The 16,522-nt window shown below is 38.3% G+C and overlaps 1 protein-coding gene across 1 annotated transcript in view; it reads right to left on the reverse strand.

Moving 5' to 3' along the window:
- Positions 1-3,892: 3,892 nt before the first annotated feature.
- Positions 3,893-16,522, reverse strand: part of LOC124882870 (ankyrin repeat and BTB/POZ domain-containing protein BTBD11-A) — a 252,363-nt gene continuing 239,733 nt past the window's right edge. Inside the window, exons 11-17 of the mRNA XM_047389489.1 lie at positions 15,570-15,748; positions 15,239-15,344; positions 11,613-11,715; positions 11,436-11,517; positions 11,150-11,218; positions 10,952-11,065; positions 3,893-9,881 (exon numbers count right to left, since the gene is read on the reverse strand). Of these exons, the coding sequence (XP_047245445.1) occupies positions 9,651-9,881; positions 10,952-11,065; positions 11,150-11,218; positions 11,436-11,517; positions 11,613-11,715; positions 15,239-15,344; positions 15,570-15,748 (884 nt within the window). The 3' untranslated portion in view covers positions 3,893-9,650. The remainder of the gene's footprint in view (positions 9,882-10,951; positions 11,066-11,149; positions 11,219-11,435; positions 11,518-11,612; positions 11,716-15,238; positions 15,345-15,569; positions 15,749-16,522) is intronic.

Raw genomic sequence — 16,522 nt, forward strand, 5'->3', positions numbered from 1 at the left:
TCTTTGTTTCATTCGATGAGATGTTTGTTCTTACAAAGCAGTCCACAAGCTCTCAGCTCCTTGTCCATCTCTGAAACACCGGAGAACTGCGGAGTCATCTGAGTATTTCTACTGGCAGAATCCTGTCTTGTACTGGACGTCTGAGGTGTGCAGAGTGAAAAGGAATGGGAAGAGGACCACCTGGTTAGGTAAGGTAAGGTAAGTTTATTTATATAGCGCTTTTCAGCAACGAGACACTCAAAGCGCTGTACATATAATTACAATACAATCACAAAGAAAATAAACACAGATACAGACAGAAAAACAAATCAAATGATAAAATCAAACAACAGAAGTAATTAAAAAAAGAAAAAAATAAATAAAATAAAGAGAATAGAATGATGGACAAGAAAATGAAAGGAAAATTGGATTGAAAACGCAACTAATCATGCCTAGATGGCACAGTCAAAGGCCACTCTAAACAAATAAGTTTTTAATCTTGATTTAAAGCAACTTAGGGTTTCGGTGCTTTTACAGTTTTCTGGCTGTTTATTCCAGATTAGTGGAGCATAAGAACTAAAAGCTGCTTCTCCATGTTTGGTTCTGGTTCTGGGTATGCAGAGTAGATTTGAGCCAGAAGACCTGAGAGGTCTGGGTGGTTGATACACTGACAACAAGTCTGTAATATATTTTTAGTGCTAAGCCATTCAGTGATTTATAGACTAACAGAAGTATTTTAAAGTCTATTCTCTGAGCTACAGGGAGCAAGTGTAGGGACTTTAGAACCGGGCTGATGTGCTCCACTTTCTTAGTTCTAGTGAGGACGCGGGCAGCAGCGTTCTGGATCAACTGCAGCTGTCTGATCCACTTTTTAGGCAGACTTGTGAAGACACCGTTGCAGTAATCAGTTCTACTAAAGATGAACACATGAATTAATTTTTCAAGGTCCTGCTGAGACATTAATCCTTTAATCCTGGAGATGTTCTTCAGGTGATAGAAGGCCGACCTTGTTACTGTCTTTATGTGCCTCTGAAGGTTCAGGTCTGAGTCCATCACTACACCCAGGTTTCGAGCCTGACTGGTGGATTCTAGCTATATTAACTGAAGCTGTGTGAGCTGTTTTTCGAATAATCTTACTGATGAAGGAGAGGTTTGATATAGGCCTGTAGTTCTGTAGTAGCAGCTTGTCCAAGTTGCTCTTTTTCAATAGAGGTTTGATAATTGCTGTTTTCAGGGCCTGGGAGAAAACACCTGACAAAAGGGACGTGTTTATTATTTGTGTTAAAAATGTAAATATTCAAGAACATGGTTCAGACCGGGCTCTTTACCCGGAGAGCCAAATATTCAAAGGAGTCAAATTTGCCCAGAAATACTTTTTTACACTCTAATAAATCTTTAAACAAAGTGGCCCCCCTCCACCTTTTCTTTGCTGTCTGCTCTCAAAAAGAAAATTGTAGTTCGGAGGCGTCGCCTCTATCAGAATGGGAGCTTCATTAAATTCATGTAACCATATTTCTGTTAAAAACAGAACATCAAGATCGTGGTCAGTAATGAAGTAATTGATTAAAAATGATTTTCCTGACAGAGATCTAATGTTCAGTAAAGCCAGTTTATATGAATTAGTTGCTGATATTAACTCTATGTCTGGTTGTACCTGACAGTTTATGGCTTTTGTTGATTGTTTATTACTGTCTCTTATCCTTTTGGCTTTGTTCTTTCTATCACGTATAAGCACAGAGATTTTACAACTATCTCCTATTAGGGGCCCAAGTTTTTCCTGGACATGCTCATTTCTGATAGAGTTACCACTGGGGCCCAGATTGTATCACAGAGAAGTGATTTGAAGATCCTGATTAGGAGGAGATAGATTAGGAGGTGGTGGAGGTTTGCGGCATTTGGAAAATGTTGGTTTAGTAGCAGGGCCTCGGCCACGGGGGGTGTTGAATGGAAAAGATGTCAGAGCCATTTGGGTCCCGATTTTAAGAGCTCCTTTTATGTTATCAGAATCCAGTAAAGCAAAAAGCGAGCTCAGTGGGGAGATGGGAGAGTTCTGTGCGGTCTGGGTCGGGGTCTGGGGTAAGGGGGGTATAACGGGGGGGGGGTCCACTTCTCCTGTGGATTTCAACGGGGAGACCTTTTGTGATGACCTCTCTTTCTCAGCCAACTGGCCGATTGTTTCTGCTGGAGCTGTTGGAGGCAGCGTTATCATTGTTGTTGATACTCCATGCTCTCTGCTGAAGGTCGAAGCTGCTGGCGGATTATTTACTGAATAGAAGAGATTAGATGTGAGACGTCTGGCTCCTGGCTTGTTCAAACAGAAACCATCTTGCTTGAAGAGTTGTCTTTTTTCCTAAAAAATATTAAAGTTGTCGATGAAGTTCATAGGTGTGGTGGCACATGTTTTTTCAACCACTTATTAATCATCAGAAGTCTGGAAAAAATCTCATCTCCACAGAAAATCGGTGCAAAGGGTCCGCTGATAAACACCTTGATATTGAGACCTCCAACAATATTCAGAAGACGAGTGAAATCCTCCTTCAGTCTTTCTGATTTTTTAGCCACGTCATCCATGGGTCCACAGTGTATACTAAGGTTTTCTAGAGACGGGCGCTTTTCTGTGATTGCAAGAGTATTCTCTGAGATATCGGAGACCACGTTACTGGTACTAATCATAACTTCTGTGTTTTTCTTGTTGCAGAAGTTTTTAATCCCATCCACAGCTGTGTTGCCCCCTATTAGGGTTCTTGGTCTGGTGGGGTACTTTTTCTCTGGCAATTTAGGAGAAGACTGTTTAGAATGAAGGTTGTTCTCAAACCTTTTATTGATCTCAGAAGATGGATAGTTTTCCTGGTTTTCATTCTGTATTGGGACAAATCTGTTTTGGAGGAAAACTCCATTATTTCCAGCTGTCTCACTCCTATCAGTTGTTGTGACAGCAGCTCACTGTCGAAGTCTCCTTTTTCCAGGAGAAACGGGGGCATTTTTTTGTAATTTTGGCCATTCTAATTTATTTAATTGCTGAGATCTTCCAGTGAGTCGTCCACCTTGATTTTTTGGGCATGCCCCTAAAACATGCCAGGGAGGTCTGCCGGTAGGTTTATTCTCAGTGTTCTGATTGCCGGCTGAGTCGTTAAGCTAGCTGTCACTGTTTGGGATCACAGGCAGAGATGAATTATCGTTGTACCCCATATTCACCTCCACATTCACTTCTAATCGATAGATTTTCATCTCCAAAACAGCCAATTTCTGTAAAAGTTTGTCGAAGTCCTCTGTGGTGAAGGGAGGCATTTTATGCTGATTAGCTGGCGTCAACTTGTCCTGCTTTCGAGTTCGATTGTAAAAACATCAAACTCCTATAAAAAAAAATAAAAACATAAAATAATAATAATCCTTGGAGTCGCTGGTAAGAAGATGTTTTAGTCCAATATTTCCGTAATTTTGGCTAAGAGATCAAAAGTTAGGAGTAAAAGAATGCAAGCAATTATGGAGCTTAGGAGAAAAGCGTCTGAGCAGGCAGAGAGGCGACTATTTAGTTTCACAAACTGTGGTCTGTTTGTCAGGTAGTCTTCGATCCAGGAGACTGACTGCGGGACAGTCGTCTTAGCAGTTAACATTTAGCCTTAACTTTGGCTATTTTTTTAAAATCTGTTTAGCATTAGCAAAGCTAATATTTTACTGGAATATGGGTTGGAAAGGCTAACATTTTGATTAGCTATGCCCACCACTGCTCCTCTCTGTTTCTAATACACACTGTGTCCCACACCATCATACTACCTCTACCAAAAGCTGTCTGAGAGTGACATCCAGGATTATGCAAGATTTTCAATGGTGCAACACATACCTCTGCTGTTTAACCCATAAATGCACTTTCCTTCCATAAAATTAAGGAATAAAGATAAAAAAAAGCTTCAAATGTTTTTAAACTGAGGTCTTTATTAGCTGTCCACAATAGCATGTCATGGAACGACAGAAACTGTAGCATGAGTGTAACATTTCTCTTTGTTGGTATACTCCATTAAATCTCTCATTCTTACACCATGTATAATTTATATTTTATACATATAATTTGTACAATGTACATTTTCCCTTCAAAGGAAAAAAATAGCAAAAGATTCATCCCCGTGTGGATTTGAACTAACCCATGCAAGTTATCACTGTGTCTAGGAAAAATTAGGTATATTACCAGTAGCAAATACGCAGGATAATAAATGCTCAGACAAACACAAAGGAGGGCGTTTAGACAAAGCTGCTGTACAGAACACATTCCCAACAACATTAAACAAGGAGAGCCATGCAAACCGACATTTACTCTACAGCTTTGACCCAGTTTTCGGACAGAAAAGCAAAAGTGGGACAAGCTAAGGGTTTTCTCCTTTTTTGCTACTGGCATAACATTAAGACTAATAAAAACAGATAAGCATAAAATCTTTGAATTTATTTTCATACTTTATTGTACTCAGTTGCTGTTGGGTCACAATAAGACTTTAACTCAAGCTCACTGGTAAAACTGATTGTGTGAGGCTACAGTAACACTGGCACAAAAAGTGCTTGACATCATGAACCTTGGTTTGCATCAGGTTATATATCCCTTTCAAATAAAGCGTTTCCATTAAAATATGTGAATATGTGATGATTCGTTTAAGTTATTAACATACATTAAACGCTTTAAAGCAAAAATACACCATGGGCTGCCACAGATATTTCACCAAAAATATATATATTTAAGCAATAATCAGTCACTCATTTGTTTAAGTTACAGCACTTTTAGCTCATATAGCTAACCTCATGGGAACACAATCAGATGCAAATATTGCTTCTTCTAAATATCTTAAAGCATTATTAAATATAATCTTTTCATTTTGTAAAACAAAACTGCTGAATGTAAAATAAAATATATACTGCTATGTATGTAGATAAGAAAATAAAGTTGTAGTATAACATCTATATTCTGTAAATATAAACAGAACTTCATATATTTTATCATGGTTTCTAAAAATTTGTAAACACGCCCAAAAGCTAAAATATTGAAATAATTTTGAGTGTGCTACAATAACTGAAGTGAGAAGATTAATATTTCATAAGAATATAAAGAGTGATTGATAGTGAAACCAACGTTAAATGTAAAGATGATAACCGATTGAACATTTACTTTATAAGCCAGACGGAAACATTTTTTGGTCTGTTGCTAGACTGGAAAAAATTGCATGCTTTCTCGATCTCCAAAAGCTTTGTGTTACATTCATTAAATATGTTTCAGTTGTATATTAAAATACTACTGAATGCATAAAACTTGAGAACTTTCTAATGAAGTTGGCATCGTTCGAACAGCAAGGCTCAAAGTCGTGGGCTGAAAATCAGGGAGGTCTGTTAGAGTTAGGATTTATTTTTAAATTATTAAAAAAATATTTTGTGTTTGACAAACTGTTGTGTAGAAAATGGTAACTGACTAGAATTGCGAATTTATTGCAGAGTTTCAGAACTGATACAACTTACAGTCTAAACCGGGTACTGATTCACTCCATAAAAAGAAACCCAACCTTTTTTTTTAGGTCCGGGTGTCTGACTTTAACTTTTACGGTTTTAGGTCAGTTAGAATTACCTGAATTATTTCTGTTGCCTAAATGTCACAATAACGAGAGACATTTTGTAATTATATATATATATGTTTTACTTTCCTTAAACTCAGACTTAGTATTTGGTAGAATATGCTTTTAAACTGTATGACTTGAGTTAAATGGGTAAAAACATTTAACCCAAGTATTCTTTCACAAGCTCACTATAATTTTGGCCCATTCCTCCTGAGTGAACTGGTATAACTGGGTCAGGTTTGCTGGGTGCCTTGCTGCTACACATTTTATTTAGGAAATGCTCAGACAGAACTAAACGACGGAGATCAGGTTATGGCGTGGCAATTACGGTGTATTTAAACATCTGACTTTGAAGAAATAAAAAAAAAATATTTCTGTCATGATTCTCGTATTTAGCAGAGAGAAATTAGAAATTATAACTGACCAAAAAAAGGATAATTTTACTTTGATTAATTGTCAGACAGCAAGACAGTGTTTTTGTTTTATTTTTATTTGCAAACTTACACTTTATTAAGTATTGGGTTATTTGCCTTTCACCGTTCTTTTAGGAGAGCATTTGTTGGGTCAGTCACTGATGTGGGACAAGGCATGGCTTTGAGATCTTCCCTCTAAATCAACCCAAAAGTGTTATATCGGGTTGAGGTCAGTGAAGTTCCTTTAAGCCAAACTCACTTATTCATGTTTATACAGACCTTGCTATTTGCACTGGTGCACGTTCATACTGGACCCAAACTGTTCCTTCAAAGTTGGGAGCATGAATTCGTCCAAAATATGTTTGTATGCTTCAGCTTTAAGAGTTCCTTTTGGTGAAGCTAAGTGCTCAAGGCCCTATTCCTTGAAAATATTGAAAAGCTATGACCCCGTTCCAGCAGGCTCTACACTGGGCAATATGCAGTCAAAAAGGTTTCATGTTGTAAAATTGCCATTGACACCTAACTGGCAACTGTTTTGTAGTGGAGACATTTCATGACTGGAGTTATTGCAAGCAGCAGCCTATCTCAGTATCATGCTTAAAATGACTGAGCTCCTGCCATCGACCCATTCTTTCACATCTAGAACCTGAACCTGATGATGTTGAGGGGTGATCCAATACTTTTAACAGTATAGTCTATAAAGCTCTAAAGAAAACGAATGTCGCTAGGGGGTTTATAGAAGTTTCGCAAAAAGTTCCTTTGACCAAAGATCTTGGTAAATTGATTCTTCAGAACTGAAACCAAATCCAGATGTTAGCAAGGAAAGATTCAAATAGATTTTCATGTTTGTATTGCCAAACTGAAACCTAAAGCTTGCTTTTACAGTTAAACAGAATAAATGTATAAGCCTCATAATTTAACCTTTTAAAATCAAACTAGACAGTTGTTGGTGTTGCTTACCTCCATTTTTTCTACTCATACACGTTGCCTTCTTGTGAAGACACCTAAAAATCAAACCTGATGTTAATAAAAGACCTAATGGCACTACTACAGATATTTATTAAACTAGACAAAATGCTACAGTGAGTTATAGGTGCCTGAACAATTGAGCAAGTTGACCCCAACAATTTTTAAAGTTGGTGTGGTAAAAAAAAGGGGAGCAAATGTTACTTTTCAATGTTAGAACAGTGCCGCATCTCTCTCACTCCCGCTAAAATAAGGTTAAACAAAGTAACAAACTTTGCACAGATTTGCAGTACGCAGATGGAGTCTGCAGACCTGTGATCAGTTTGCAGAAGTCTTACCTGCAGATAAAAGTAGGACACCCTACAAGAGCCTGTATGTTTTTCTGATCTATTTGGACCTGTAAATATTTAGTGTCCATTTTGACAAAATTAAAAAATGTAACTAATATAAACAATAAAAACTGAAGAAAATACTTTTTGTAGGATATAATTTTAAAAAATGCAGTTTTTGGTGAGGAATAAATTCTGATAAATCAACATTTATTCCCACTTAAAATGACTAAAATACACACATCAGGATTACATGACTGGAACACTTTTACTCAGCATTTGAAAGAGGCTCGTCACATTTAAATCTCAAACATTTAGACCGCTGTGCTCATTACTGTTGAAGTGAGAGTGAACACCATGGTGAGATCCAAAAAGTTGTCTGAGGTCTTCAGAATAAAGATTATAGCAGTTTATGAGTCTGGCAATGGATTTAGAGATGTATCAAAAGACTCTGATATTAACCATTTCACTGTAAAAAAAATAAAACAACTGTCAGCATGCTCATGTCCAGCCTTTCAGGCAGGTTTACCCTAAGACCGGACTCCAAGATGTTAAAAGAAGTCTCCAAAAGAAAAACCTAAAATGTCATCGAAGGACCTACACCAGGCTGGTGCTACTTTTGATATGAAAGTCTAAGAAAGAGACTTCAGTAGTTTAACTTCATTGATGCAAGAAGGAAACATGAAGCATTAATCTCAGCTGTTTGTTATTCCACTCATTTATTCTCCTCACTAAATGTTCTCCTTTGGTTCCTTAGTCACTGCTGGTTCATCTGCTCCATCCAGCTCTAGTCTACTCTGTGTTTTTGTGCCGTCCATCGTCTTCCCTCCATGTTTCTGGTTTGTGTTTGAATTTATTTAGTTTCATGATCTTCAGTTCATGTTTTTGGATCTTGCATTTTGTTTATTTTTGCTACCCCTATGCCTCCCTTTTTCCTGCATTTGGGTCCTTCACAACCACCCCCGTCTTTGTGAGACGCATTTTTAGGTCTAGTTTTTTTGCACTTTACCTCTCCATTAGAATCTGGCTAAACGATGACAATACAATATTATTTTGTGGGTTATCTCAATTGGATATGGAAGTTTTGTTTGTTTAATAGTGGATGTATTAATATACAGTTGGCTGATTTAAATGAGTAAATGTGTCTTTAACAGGTTCAGTGCTGATGGTGCAGAACTTCTACAAATGGAGGCTGACATGGATCTCCTAATCTATCTCGTCATCTGAAATGTTTTAAAGCAAAATTATTATTATTTAAGGGAAAAACATTCGGTTTGACTAAAACTGGAAGAACCAGCATCCCACTCAGTCCTATGTTGTGTACAACAAGCCTAGAGCAAAACCCAGGAGTCATACAGATGGATTAAACATGCAACTTTGCATAATCTGGACGCACAGTAGGGAGCACGTTTAGTGGGACTGGTGTCATCAGCCAATGTGTGTGTGGGGATTTAATACCAGTTTACAAAAAATAACAACCAGTACAATAAATTCCAGAAGATATTTACACTTTGCTCTCAAAACGTCCTGCCAAATGTAGTCCATCTTCAGAATCCCGCTCTGTCTTGCGATGGATAAAAAGTTAATAAGCAGCAATTTCCTTTACTTCCCCTCAGAAAAGTTGTCCATGAAGTAAGCTGTGCATAAAAAAGCAACATAATGGCAGCTCAGTTAAGGAGGTGTCATGCAAAAAGAGAAGTCAGACATCCGCGTTTTAGAGATCAGTCAGCATAGATTTCACAGAGCGGGCCGTGTTTATTTAAACCGGCTCTGCAGCGGTGGCCACGGCGGAAGTTCCTGTGATTGGTTTGGCTTCTGTAACACGGCAGATGTAGCACAGTGAAACGTGTCCAGCAAGAACACACTGACAGATTGAAATGTAAGTAGGTCTACCTTAAAGGTCTGCCTCCTGACATTGCTACAAGTCCCTTTAAATGGTCTTAGAGCAGGGATTAAATTTGCTGCTGCCATGGCATTCACTTCCAGAAAATGTATAACTTGTAAACGTCAGAGCTGTATTGAGTAGAATTTCTACTTTAATTTCTGAGTGAAAAAAGTGTAAAATATGTATTCCATGCATGTGGGCTGTATGAAATACAATTCAGAGTTAAAGTATTATGGTTAAGTCTGAATGAGAATATTTGATCAAGCCAGGTGTGACGTGAACAGCGGGAGCCATCAGGACAGGAGTTCAAGGCAAAAAATGAGTTTAGTCACAAACGTCTAAATGAACCTTCAACAAGCAGCAGAATTAAAGGGAATTCCTGTCGTTAGATCGTCCAACAGCAGCTTGACGTGGGCAGGACAGTGTTTGCTAAAATGGGTGTTACATAGATGCTGCAAGTGGATCGTGGTGCTCCGGAGAGGGATGGCGGTCACACCACGGAGCCCTTGGAGGTGGAGAGGTGGATGGAGTGGATGCGAGTGGCCAGGGTCTTCTCCAGGTCCTGGAGGATGTCGGAGCAGATGCCAGGACTGGATGCAGGGCTCTCAGCGGGAGAGGGCTCATACAGAAGCTGCTTGAAAGTGTCGAGTTCAATCAGCAGCACCATGTTCTTCAGGAAGTAGCCCTCGATGAAAGCCGTAAGCTCCGAGGCACCCAGAAACTGTGTTGGGAAAGAAAAATAGCAAAATGGAGATTTTCAATTGTTTAAATGCTGAAGTGAATCAGTCGGGAATGTTGTTCTAGCTTATTTGATTTCTTGCTTGAGACTTGAGTTGTCAGCTTTCAGGTTTTATTGTAGATGCTTCGTTTTTACCTTCGAACATAAAGCACCAAATATTCTGTAAAACATTAAAAATATTTTGAAATTAAAACCTACTTGGTTTTAACTCTACACACACCATTCTTTATCCCAGAACCTAATTATTCAGTGAAAAATTCAATCATTTTAGTTTCCAAAAATGCATTTGTTCAAATATTTACTTTTTTACTGGGGGGCAAACTAGTGGATAAGGTCTGGAGATGGATTGTAGGATTCAACTGTGGCTGAAACCACATTATTCTTTGAAACATTTATATTTAATTTTACAACTGGACTTCTAAAATAAAGTTTTTATATTAATTTTCTCAATTATTCCTCAGAGTATAGAAAAATCTAGATATTTAACTGAAGATCAGTATCAGAATCAAAGGAACAAGCTAATGTTAGCATAGTAATGTTAACGTTTAAAGAGAATGCTAATTTTGCTCTAGCATACCAGCATTAGCAATAGTAATAGAAAGGCAGAGGTATAAAATGGGGAATACAAACTGGGAAAGAGGTGATTTGTTAAGATTAGCATGCATTAGCATGCATGCAAAGATAATGTATTCTGTCAGTTAAGGTCGCAGTACAGTATGGTCTATTCAGACCAACGTACGGGACAAAAATTACAGCTACAATTTGAAACATCCCAACAACATCCGTTAGTTTGGGATAACAAATTGACACTTTTTGGACCAGAATTCACCGAATTAAACACCTAGGTACCTGAATGACTCACAGAGAATGAAAGAATCCAAAACTTACTCTGTTTTACCAGATATTTCCCAACAAATGTAGAAATGCATTGCATTCCTTTTGACAAGACAACTGCTCTACCATGAGTTACTGCCTTCCCGAGGTCATTTGAGGTATTAATAAGTAATGAAAGACAGGAGCAGGTGCATTCACAGCTTGTGGCATATTCCCACCTTGGCGTGTTTGTAAAGATCCACACAGGTTTCAGTGGTGATGTTCTTGGAGCAGATGATCTCACAGTGTCTCTGAAGGGCCTCTAGTTGGAAGAACTTGGCTGCAGACAGGAGCTGGAGGGAACGGTACAGCAGGATGCAGGATTAAAAAACACTTAAACTAATACAGCTGCTATGCACACCTTCAACATCTCTTACCTCCATCACTTCTGTGTTGCGGATGTGCAGAGACTCTGTGCCTCCACAGTACAGATACTGCATGACCAGCTGGAACATTCAACAGACTTTAGTTGAAACATATTTAAAAGTAAACAAAAAGAGGATGGAGGTTTCTGAACTCCTCAAGCCATCTGTTTGGGGAACATGACCTGAAAAACACTCCACTTCTATACTCAATTTTATTGCAGTAACTTCTACATCCCCTCCCATTCATATGTATATATAACTTGTTAAAGATTTAAACACAAAATGATGAACTTCTTACGTGGAAAATGTTGTATTTGACATGGCTGATCTCAATACATGTGTTTTCTGCTGCAGGTCTGTTTTGAAGCAGGGACTTGAACCTGTATAAAAAACAAAAAGTGTCCATTTCTCTATCTTGCTGACATTGTTCAAAAAAATCAAACATGTCTGCATATAAGCCACAGCTTTCCAGTACCTGGTTGATGCTGTAAACAGCAACACCTTATGTGCATAAAACGGTTTTCCCTCCACCAGGAAGGTGACGTCAGACATCTCCTTGTTGTTCAGAAAGTGGGGGTCTGAGAAAAACAACACTTTTATTCAAGCAAACTAATTATACAGAACAGCAAACAGCGAAGATAAAGCTAATGTGGCCATTTTTTACATTAAGGTTCCACTATCAGCTCCAAATTAAACAATTAACATTTAATTTGTATTCTAAGCTGTTGTTCCAATGAGTTCCTTAAACGTTTCTTCTCTAAGTGCCCCCAAAACACCCCTTAATGTTTGCAGATCTTTCAATTCAACATTTGTGATGTTACTTTTTATTTTTACCAGTGAAACAGCAGGTGGCGCTGCATCGCTGTGGCTTTGTTTCCTACTCAACTCAAGGAAACAGCTTACACCTTATTACCAGCAAGGATATATTGAACTAAAGTAATAAACACAAGCACAATATGGATGACAAGTGGATTTAAAAAAAAAAAAGATAAATCCTTTGTTTACTTTCAAGATAAGTCAAAACCCAAACATGAGAAATGTAACATCTAAAAACCTATAAGGTATTTTTAGGTAATGGATTAAATGGAGCCTGATTATATCCCTAAAAAATGTAAAAATATAAAAAATACACATTTAATTTAAGTATTTTTATCTAATTCCTAACATTTTATTATTCATCCTCCAAAACAATATATTTTCTTAGCAAAATTTAAATACAAAGAGAAGTCTTAACATTTTCAAAGTCTCACGAAATAACTGTCCCGACTAATAAAAAGAAATAACATATCTTTAATATTTTTTAAATACGAACATTTAATGTAAAAAAAAAAACCAGCAATCGCACAGTTTGAATTCCAAGATTATTCTTGATAATGACAACATTTTCCCATCTCAAACATCCAGATAATTCCTCACTCAAATTTGACATATCTCATGTAATTGGCCAGTTGGATAATGATTTAACTGAACTTTTTCTGGACAAAAAACAATTTAAATGAATCAAACTAAGCCCAAAAGTAACGACAAAGAGGGAAGGTTGGGATCCCAAATGAAGCCGAAGCAGACTTTAATAACAAAACCAAGCATAGTCCAATAACGTGGTGGTGGCAGCATCATGCTGTGGGATGATTTTGCTGCATGGCTGCTTCTCTGATTTACTCCTTAATGACTGAATGTAAATCCTGTTATTTAAAGAAGTTATGATGCTTAATTAATTAGGTCTTGTTAAGTTGAATACTACACCTACTGGTATCCTGCTAATTAGTGACTATTAGGCACACACTGTAAGCACTGAAACACATTTTCCAACTGCAAGCTTCAAAAAATGTATTATTGATGCTTACACTGGTTAAACGGGAAGTTTTAAACTGAGTTACAACATTATGTTTGAACTAGCAATGCCTTTTCATCTTTACAGTGTTTCAAATAGGGCTAAATACTGAAAAATCACTTTGCTGCTTAGTCCCAAAGGTTGATATCCCCGTTTCATGACAAGAAAATGTTGTATGTAATTATACAATCAGACATTTGCGTCACCTAAAGAGTCATTTAGTTCAAATTTTCATACTAAAATGAATGCACAGGATTTTCAATTTCTACGAAAAATACCCATTATTAATTCATACTGATATTACTCATTTGCATTCTATTTCTGACTAATGTCACGAAAATGCATCAAACCCAAATTTCCAAATAAATTGTTAAATCAGTAGTAGATGAGATCAATCAAGAGCTATATTTTGTTTACACTCTGACCACTAGATGGAGGCAAAACACTACTTATAGGATGATCAGCATGGGAGGTATACTGGTCCTTCTCAAAATATTAGCATATTGTGATAAAGTTCATTATTTTCCATAATGTCATGATAAAAAATTTAACATTCATATATTTTAGATTCATTGCACACTAACTGAAATATTTCAGGTCTTTTATTGTCTTAATACGGATGATTTTGGCATACAGCTCATGAAAACCCAAAATTCCTATCTCACAAAATTAGCATATCATTAAAAGGGTCTCTAAACGAGCTATGAACCTAATCATCTGAATCAATGAGTTAACTCTAAACACCTGCAAAAGATTCCTGAGGCCTTTAAAACTCCCAGCCTGGTTCATCACTCAAAACCCCAATCATGGGTAAGACTGCCGACCTGACTGCTGTCCAGAAGGCCACTATTGACACCCTCAAGCAAGAGGGTAAGACAGAAAGAAATTTCTGAACGAATAGGCTGTTCCCAGAGTGCTGTATCAAGGCACCTCAGTGGGAAGTCTGTGGGAAGGAAAAAGTGTGGCAGAAAACGCTGCACAACGAGAAGAGGTGACCGGACCCTGAGGAAGATTGTGGAGAAGGGCCGATTCCAGACCTTGGGGGACCTGCGGAAGCAGTGGACTGAGTCTGGAGTAGAAACATCCAGAGCCACCGTGCACAGGCGTGTGCAGGAAATGGACTACAGGTGCCGCATTCCCCAGACCTGGGCTACAGAGAAGCAGCACTGGACTGTTGCTCAGTGGTCCAAAGTACTTTTTTCGGATGAAAGCAAATTCTGCATGTCATTCAGAAATCAAGGTGCCAGAGTCTGGAGGAAGACTGGGGAGAAGGAAATGCCAAAATGCCAGAAGTCCAGTGTCAAGTACCCACAGTCAGTGATGGTCTGGGGTGCCGTGTCAGCTGCTGGTGTTGGTCCACTGTGTTTTATCAAGGGCAGGGTCAATGCAGCTAGCTATCAGGAGATTTTGGAGCACTTCATGCTTCCATCTGCTGAAAAGCTTTATGGAGATGAAGATTTCATTTTTCAGCACGACCTGGCACCTGCTCACAGTGCCAAAACCACTGGTAAATGGTTTACTGACCATGGTCTCACTGTGCTCAATTGGCCTGCCAACTCTCCTGACCTGAACCCCATAGAGAATCTGTGGGATATTGTGAAGAGAACGTTGAGAGACTCAAGACCCAACACTCTGGATGAGCTAAAGGCCTCTATCGAAGCATCCTGGGCCTCCATAAGACCTCAGCAGTGCCACAGGCTGATTGCCTCCATGCCACGCCGCATTGAAGCAGTCATTTCTGCAAAAGGATTCCCGACCAAGTATTGAGTGCATAACTGTACATGATTAGTTGAAAGTTGACGTTTTTTGTATTAAAAACACTTTTCTTTTATTGGTCGGATGAAATATGCTAATTTTGTGAGATAGGAATTTTGGGTTTTCATGAGCTGTATGCCATAATCATCCATATTAAGACAATAAAAGACCTAAAATATTTCAGTTACTGTGCAATGAATCTAAAATATATGAATGTTAAATTTTCATCATGACATTATGGAAAATAATGAACTTTATCACAATATGCTAATATTTTGAGAAGGACTTGTATGTATCAACCAGCATCTGGTATACGTACTTAGACCAGTTTGGCGCATACACACCACAGAGGGAAAGAGGATCAATACTAATTCATACGTCCAAAAGGGGTTAGTGCTCTGCTTCCCACCATAAGCCTATTCTAGACTTTTCAAGACTCAACCGGAGCACTCCAGGTTATAAGAGAGAATTTAAGATAAAAAGAGTCGTCAACTCAAGGTTTTGTGCTGACTTACCCAGGCGTGAGGTCTGCTTCTTCTTGATCTCTGTCAGTTTGGGGATGGGGAAGGGTCCGTAACATTGGGTGAAAATGACTGACAGCTGCTGGCTTATCACCTCATTCTGCAAACACACAACAGAGGCAGCATTAAGGAGAAAAACTTTCCAAGTTACAGTTTTAAATTCTTTGTTTTCCCTCAGCTAGTTCTGCTACATTCATGCAAATAAATGAAAATGCAGTTTGGAGTGAAGCTAATAGATTCCGTTTGTATTCCCAACAAGCCAGCCTGTCTTTTGTCTGTAGTCTGAACAAGCATTTTGTTGTTAAAAAGGGAAGCCCCCAGCGACCTTGCTGGTTCTGAGGATCTGGAACATGAGCGGCAGCCCGTGTGTGATCAGCTCCTCCGTGTACTCGTCCTCCTGGATGCAGCTGAAGTCTTTGAGTAGGCCCTGGATCAGCGGCCGGCGGTTCTGGATGAAGCAGGTACGCAGGGACTCGAGCCAGGTGTGCAGCGTCCAAGGAACGCCTGGGAGAACACAAAAAACCCAGAGTGAATACAGATAAATGAAAAAAAACAAAACAAGGGGAGATTCACAGGAGACAAAACGACCATGTTTCATCACTTAATGCCAGCTCAAGGGCGAGTGCATGAGTGTTGGAATCGTGGAAAATCAGAGGAAAACAAATGGAGCATCTGAATTTAATTAAAAGTTCTTGTTAATAATGGCTCTAATGTGATTGATGGAAATGAATCAAGCATAAAACACAGCAAGACAGAAGAATGGTTGTCTATTCTCTGCCCTGCTAAAAAATAAGAGGATGATTCTGCAGAAACAATCACTAATTAGGGAACTCATCTAGCCTCCAAATACTAACTTGATTGGGCTTTAAAATCTTCATAAATACTTTGTCTTTCACATATTTTAGCAGAATCTGGTAATGGAAGTTTTAAAAGAGGAAAAACATACATTGCAGTGTAGGAGGTATGCGCTATCTGTGGTGGTAGCTTCATGATTTGGGACTCATTATAGCAGTGACACAAGGCAATGTTTTGAGACTTTATAATATCAACTCACATGTTGTTTAAATGAGTGTTTTCTAGGTCATATTGTGGTTCATGTCAGGAAATTCTTACAAAAGTCCCAAACGTTAGGTTCTTTGTAGAAGGAGAACATTTAATCGTTGGAGAAACAATTGAAATTATCAATGCATCTACATATAAATGACATTGGATTCGCAATAAAATAGCTTATTAAGTCAGATTTTTTAGGTTTCTTACATGCAAGAAGCAACAGTGCAG

The sequence above is a fragment of the Girardinichthys multiradiatus genome, chromosome 17 (genome assembly GCF_021462225.1).
Source record: "Girardinichthys multiradiatus isolate DD_20200921_A chromosome 17, DD_fGirMul_XY1, whole genome shotgun sequence".
Taxonomy (NCBI): domain Eukaryota; kingdom Metazoa; phylum Chordata; class Actinopteri; order Cyprinodontiformes; family Goodeidae; genus Girardinichthys; species Girardinichthys multiradiatus.